Here is a 6,000-nt window from a genome sequence, read left to right as displayed (position 1 = left end):
TCTTCACGGAGTTGGGAAGGGTTTGGTGGTCTTCACGGTGTTGGGAAGGGTTTGGTGGGTGTCACGGTGTTGGGAGGGGTTTGGTGGTCTTCACGGAGTTGGGAAGGGTTTGGTGGTCTTCACAGAGTTGGAAAGGGTTTGGTGGTCTTCACGGACTTGGGAAGGGTTTGGTGGTCTTCATGGTGTTGGGAAGGGTTTGGTGGGCTTCAGGGAGTTGGGAAGGGTTTGGTGGTCTTCACAGTGTTGGGAAGGGTATGGTGGTCTTCACGGAGTTGGGAAGGGTTTGGTGGTCTTCACGGTGTTGGGAAGGGTTTGGTGGGTGTCACGGTGTTGGGAAGGGTTTGGTGGTCTTCACGGTGTTGGGAAGGGTTTGGTGGGTGTCATGGTGTTGGGAAGGGTTTGGTGGTCTTCACGGAGTTGGGAAGGGTTTGGTGGTCTTCAGTGAGTTGGAAAGGGTTTGGTGGTCTTCACGGACTTGGGAAGGGTTTGGTGGGCTTCAGGGAGTTGGGAAGGGTTTGGTGGTCTTCACGGTGTTGGGAAGGGTTTGGTGGGTGTCATGGTGTTGGGAAGGGTTTGGTGGTCTTCACGGAGTTGGGAAGGGTTTGGTGGTCTTCACGGTGTTGGGAAGGGTTTGGTGGTCTTCACGGTGTTGGGAAGGGTTTGGTGGGTGTCATGGTGTTGGGAAGGGTTTGGTGGTCTTCACGGAGTTGGGAAGGGTTTGGTGGTCTTCACGGAGTTGGGAAGGGTTTGGTGGGTGTCACGGAGTTGGGAAGGGTTTGGTGGTCTTCACGGTGTTGGGAAGGGTTTGGTGGGTGTCACGGAGTTGGGAAGGGTTTGGTGGGCAGGGTGAGCTGGAGAACTGCAAGGCATTTGACAGAGGTGCACTCCAAGGGTAAACCCTGCCCAGTCTCAGTGACTACCTCTTCCATCACATAACAGCCATGTTCACCCAGGTCACTACAGAGTATCCACCACACTCCTGTCATGGGTGGCGTGCTAGAGCAGCAGTTAGTACAACACGTTACAGTGTCCACAACCCAGGTTCAGCATCACCACTGTCTGTGAGGACTTTGTCCATCCTCCCCATGACTGCATGGGTTCCTTGGGGCATTCTGGTTTCCTCCCACATTCCAAAGATGTGTAACTTTATTATCTGTTACTTTATTTGTAGTAATACTACTTTATGTGTTTGGTATGTGGGTTATATGTACAGTGTTGTGCACCCTGGTCTGGAGGAATGTTGATTCATTTGATGATATACATGTGTACAATTGTGTGTGGGTTATATGTACGGTGTTGTGCACCCTGGTCCGGAGGAATGTTGTTTCGTTCGGTGGTACACATGTGTACAATTGTGTGTGGGTTATATGTACGGTGTTGTGCACCCTGGTCCGGAGGAATGTTGTTTCGTTCGGTGGTACACATGAGTGACAGTAAACTGAGCTTGAACTTGTATGGGTTAGGGTTAGCGGGTTGTGGACGTGCTATGTTGGCACCGGAAACATGGCACTTGTGGGCTGCCCCCAGCACATCTCCAGACTGTGCTGGTTATTGATGCAAACGATACATTTCACTTGTATGTTTCGATGTATCAACATAAATGTGACAAATGAAACATCTATTTTTTGTGTTTTCCCCAGACACAGAAAGGCCTTTCAGTGGCTGTGGGGTAAGGAGCTTATTGCAGTGTACCCAACCATGGCATTATACCTTGGACACAGTGACTGCTGTGGCCATTATCACACCTAATGCATACTCTGCAACACACATGACCAACATCACAGGTTATCTTTACACGGATTGGGGGTGTGTGGGACGCACTGCTGGGGGAGGGGGTGGAGGCAGGTGCATTTGGGACATTTACGAGACTCTTAAATGGGCACGTGGATGATAGAGAATTGGAGGGCTATGTAGGAGGGAAGGGTTAGATTGATCTTAGGGTAAGTTAAAAGGTTGGCACAACATGGTGGGCCAACAGCCCTGTAATATGCTACAGTGTTCTACGTTCGATGTGACAACCATTTGTTTCCTAGTCCACTCATTGTGGGCCAAAGGGCCTGGAATCTACAATTAGTCCACTCATTGTGGGTCAAGGGGCCTGCTATGTACAATTAGTCCACTCATTGTGGGTCAAGGGGCCTGGAATCTACAATTAGTCCACTCATTGTGGGTCAAGGGGCCTGGAATCTACAATTAGTCCACTCATTGTGGGTCAAGGGGCCTGGAACCTACAATTAGTCCACTCATTGTGGGTCAAGGGGCCTGGAACCTACAATTAATCCACTCATTGTGGGTCAAGGGGCCTGCTATGTACAATTAGTCCACTCATTGTGGGTCAAGGGGCCTGGAATCTACAATTAGTCCACTCATTGTGGGTCAAGGGGCCTGCTATGTACAATTAGTCCACTCAAGTCTGGCCTTTATGGTCACATTTAAATTGTTCATCAGCCCAGACCCTTCACCCATAGATGACAAAGACCCTTGACTTGTCCTCAGTCAACACTGCGTTGTCTGTACTCTCCACAAGGATGTGTTTGTCATCTAATTTCAGCATAGGAGTTGCACACACCCTGTCCTGCACCTTGAGTGCCCGTGGCAGATTGCTGAGGTTGAAGTCCAGGTCCTTAAAGACATGCAGCATGAAGACACCAAGGACTATGGCTCCAAATCCAGAGATAGTGCCCACAATGTCCACGGCAGACATGCTGAACCACTCTTTGAAGAGGATCACGGAGGTGGTAATGACCACCGTGGTGAAGAACACGTAATAGATGGGATAGACCACTGAGGTGTTGAACACGTCCAGGGATTTGTTCAGGTAGTTGACCTGCGTGACGATGGAGACTAGCAGCGAGAGGGTGAGGATCCAGGTTAGCGGGTGCCGGTAAACTGGCATATTGGCAAAACACGCTCTGATGGCAATGTCGATGCCCTTCACGGAGGAGACGGAGAAAGCACCAATGAGGGAGCAGATGGAGATGTAAACCAGGACATTGGCGTGCCCGTACCTGGGAGCCGCGTAGAAGATGAGGAGCAGTATGGCTATCAGTAAAAGGCAGGCGAAGACCAGGAACCCTGCAATTCAACAGCATTAAAGTCAAAGTCTAAAGTTTAAGTACATTTATAAGCACAAGAGATTCTGCAGAGCAACACACACAAAACGCTGGAGGGACCCAGCAGGTCGGCCAGCGTCTATGGAGATGAGTAGACAATCAACATTTCGGGCTGAGACCCTTTGTCAGGACTGGAAAATAAGGGGGTAGAAGCCAGAATAAAAAGTGGGGAGGGGGGGAGGAAAGGAAGATAGCTAGAAGGTGATGGTGAAGGTGGGTTGGAAAGATAAAGGGGTTGAGAGGAAGGATTCTGATGAGAGAGGAGAGAGGACCTTGGAAGAAAGGGGAGTGTTGCAAACATTTCTGCAGCAGTGACAGCCGTCTGCATGGTTCACCAGCCCCCAGGTTCATTTCCCCCCTCTCCTTCCGAGGTAACACCAGACCTTTAACCCTTTGACATGGACCTGTCCTCTGTCTACTCACCTAGCAGAGAAGTGCACAAAAATCAGCAGCTCCTTGTCATCGAGAGTTTGGGAGATTTGGCCTGCGATGTTGTGCTGACCTTTTACCCTACTCCAAGATCAACCTAACCCCTCCCTCCCACATAACCCTCTATTTTTCTATCATCCATGTGCCTATCTGAGTCTATTAAATGTATTATCTGTACCACCACCCCTGGCAGGGCTTCCCATGTGTAAAAAAAAAGCCCATCTGTTGCCTCCAATCACCTGAAAATTATGCCTCCTCATAAGAGCCGTTTCTGCCCTGGGAGAAACTCTCTGACTGTCCACTCTATCTAAACCTCATTATATCTTGTACACCTCTATCAAGTCACCTCTCATTCTCCTTCACTCCAAAAACAGAGCCCTAGCTCATAAGACATGCTCTCTCAATCAGGCAGCATCCTGGCAAATCTCCTCTGCACCCTCTCTAAAGCTTCCACGTTCTTCCTGTAATGAGATTTTTTTTTCATTAAGTGCAATCGTAAACAACAGCCAGATCAGAAATGCTGATCAAGTCAACTAGTTCCCAAAGAGAACTCTGATAGGCCAATCAGATGGTTTACTGCTGCTCAACGATAGAACACAAAAAAATCATATGTACAATTAAGAAACATTAAAAAATAGTAGAAATACTGGAGTCATGATGATCATGATGAAGTCTGCTGGAGAGAGACATTTATACACATGCTGTCCTCCATAATTCTAAGAGATTGAAAGATAAGGTTGCAGGGTGACAAAACATGGCAGGAGCACTTGGAACTAAAAACTAATCCCTATCGGGAGAAAACAGCACCTGTTCTTTCCGCACTGTTCTCCAACAGTTTAAGGACTAAGTCCAACCAGAACATAACTCACAAGTGCTCTTGAAGTCAGGTATTAACCCTGGATGATAAATTTCAATAACGGCTGACACACCATACCCCTTCTTCACAATCTTATCAATGTCCTATAATGAGGTGAACAGAACAGAACACAATACTCCAAATGTGGTGTAACCAGGGTCTTATAGAGCTGCAACATTACCTCACACCCCTGGCAAGTTAAGGTTGGTTCTAGTGGTTGCCTTTGCCTATATTTCACAACCGAGCTGACCGACACAGAACTCCGCCATGGATGGTCCCAGGTCCAGCTGTGGAAGGAGGAGGACCGACCTTGGGGCTGGCAACCACATCTCATAAAATCCCAGAGCCACAGAAATGCTAACAGAAGCTCCAAAGATTTCCCCTGGGAAAGGAAGGAGATAGGCTATGCCTGAGATAATCTGAAGGACTGGCCCAGAGCAGAGTACTCTGGTAAGCTGCTATCGGTGGCCTATGCCCCAGTAGGGGTGATGGGTTGAAGTAACCAAGCAATAAAAGGACATGAAGCAACGTTGGTCATGTCCTAGAGATGAGCTCGTTAGGAAGTAAGTGAGGAGGCTGCCTGCTCCCGAACTGACCTGGATCTTTCAGTTTCTGGGCCATTTCTTCCAACGTCTTCACCTCCTCCTCATGTGGGGCGTGGATGACCATCATGGTGGAGCCCAGGATGCAGAGCACAGAGCCCAGCTTCCCCAACAGGTTAAGGCTCTCCTGCAGAAGATAGGATGACAGAAGTGCGCTGCAGAGAGAGACGAGAATGGGGGAAACAATTAAACACAAGAGATTCTGCAGATGCCAGAAATCTTGGGAAGCACACAGAAAATACTGGGGATCTCAGCAGATCAGGCAGCATCAATGGAGGGAGGAGGGCAGTAAATAGACAACATTTTGAGCCAAGACTCTTTTCCCCACCTACCCATCACCTCCCCCTAGTTACCTTCCTCCTTCCTTTTCTCTCAAGGTTCACTGTATGCTCAAATCATATTCTTTCTTCTTCAGCTCTTTACTCTTTCCACCTATCACCTCCCAGCTCTTTCCTTCATCCTCCACCCCAACCCACCCAACCTCCTCCTCACCTGCTAATGACCGTGCAGTGATCAGTTGGTTTTCGTAGTTTCATAGAACACTACAACACAGAAACAGGCCCTTTGGCCCATCTAGTCCATGCTGAACTATTGTTCTGCCTCGTCCTATTGACCTGTACCTGGACTATAAGCTCCCCATACACTCCCATCCACGTATCCAAACTTCTATTCAGTGTTGAAATTGACCCACATCCGCCACCTCTGCTGGCAACGCGTTCCTCACTCTCACCACCCTCTGAGTGAAGTAAGCACTTCACCTTTCACCCTTAACCCATGACCTCTAGTTCTAGTCTCACCCAACCTGAGTAGAAAAAGCCTGCTTGTATTTACCCTAGCTGTGAGGTGATGTGAGGGCCTCTGTTAGTCAGAGTTGGTCATGGATGTTGTGTCCCAGCTGTCTAGATACTCAAGCCTGGGCAGTACGATTTGGAGAGCGAGCTGTTGCCCATGCAGCAAGTGCCCCCTCTCCATGCATCCGATAAACCCAAAGGAACGGCAG

The 6,000-nt window shown here is 48.9% G+C and overlaps 1 protein-coding gene across 1 annotated transcript in view; it reads right to left on the bottom strand.

Annotated features, from left to right (window-relative positions):
• Window positions 1-724: 724 nt before the first annotated feature.
• The window catches only part of LOC134348848 (magnesium transporter NIPA2-like), a 31,474-nt gene continuing 26,198 nt past the window's right edge, over window positions 725-6,000 (bottom strand). Inside the window, exons 5-6 of the mRNA XM_063052629.1 lie at window positions 4,995-5,155; window positions 725-3,075 (exon numbers count right to left, since the gene is read on the bottom strand). Coding sequence (XP_062908699.1) covers window positions 2,459-3,075; window positions 4,995-5,155 — 778 coding nt within the window. The 3' untranslated portion in view covers window positions 725-2,458. The remainder of the gene's footprint in view (window positions 3,076-4,994; window positions 5,156-6,000) is intronic.

The sequence above is a fragment of the Mobula hypostoma genome, chromosome 7 (assembly GCF_963921235.1).
Source record: "Mobula hypostoma chromosome 7, sMobHyp1.1, whole genome shotgun sequence".
Taxonomy (NCBI): domain Eukaryota; kingdom Metazoa; phylum Chordata; class Chondrichthyes; order Myliobatiformes; family Myliobatidae; genus Mobula; species Mobula hypostoma.
Note: the sequence above shows the minus strand (reverse complement) of the source record. Positions and strands in the feature narration are given on the sequence as shown.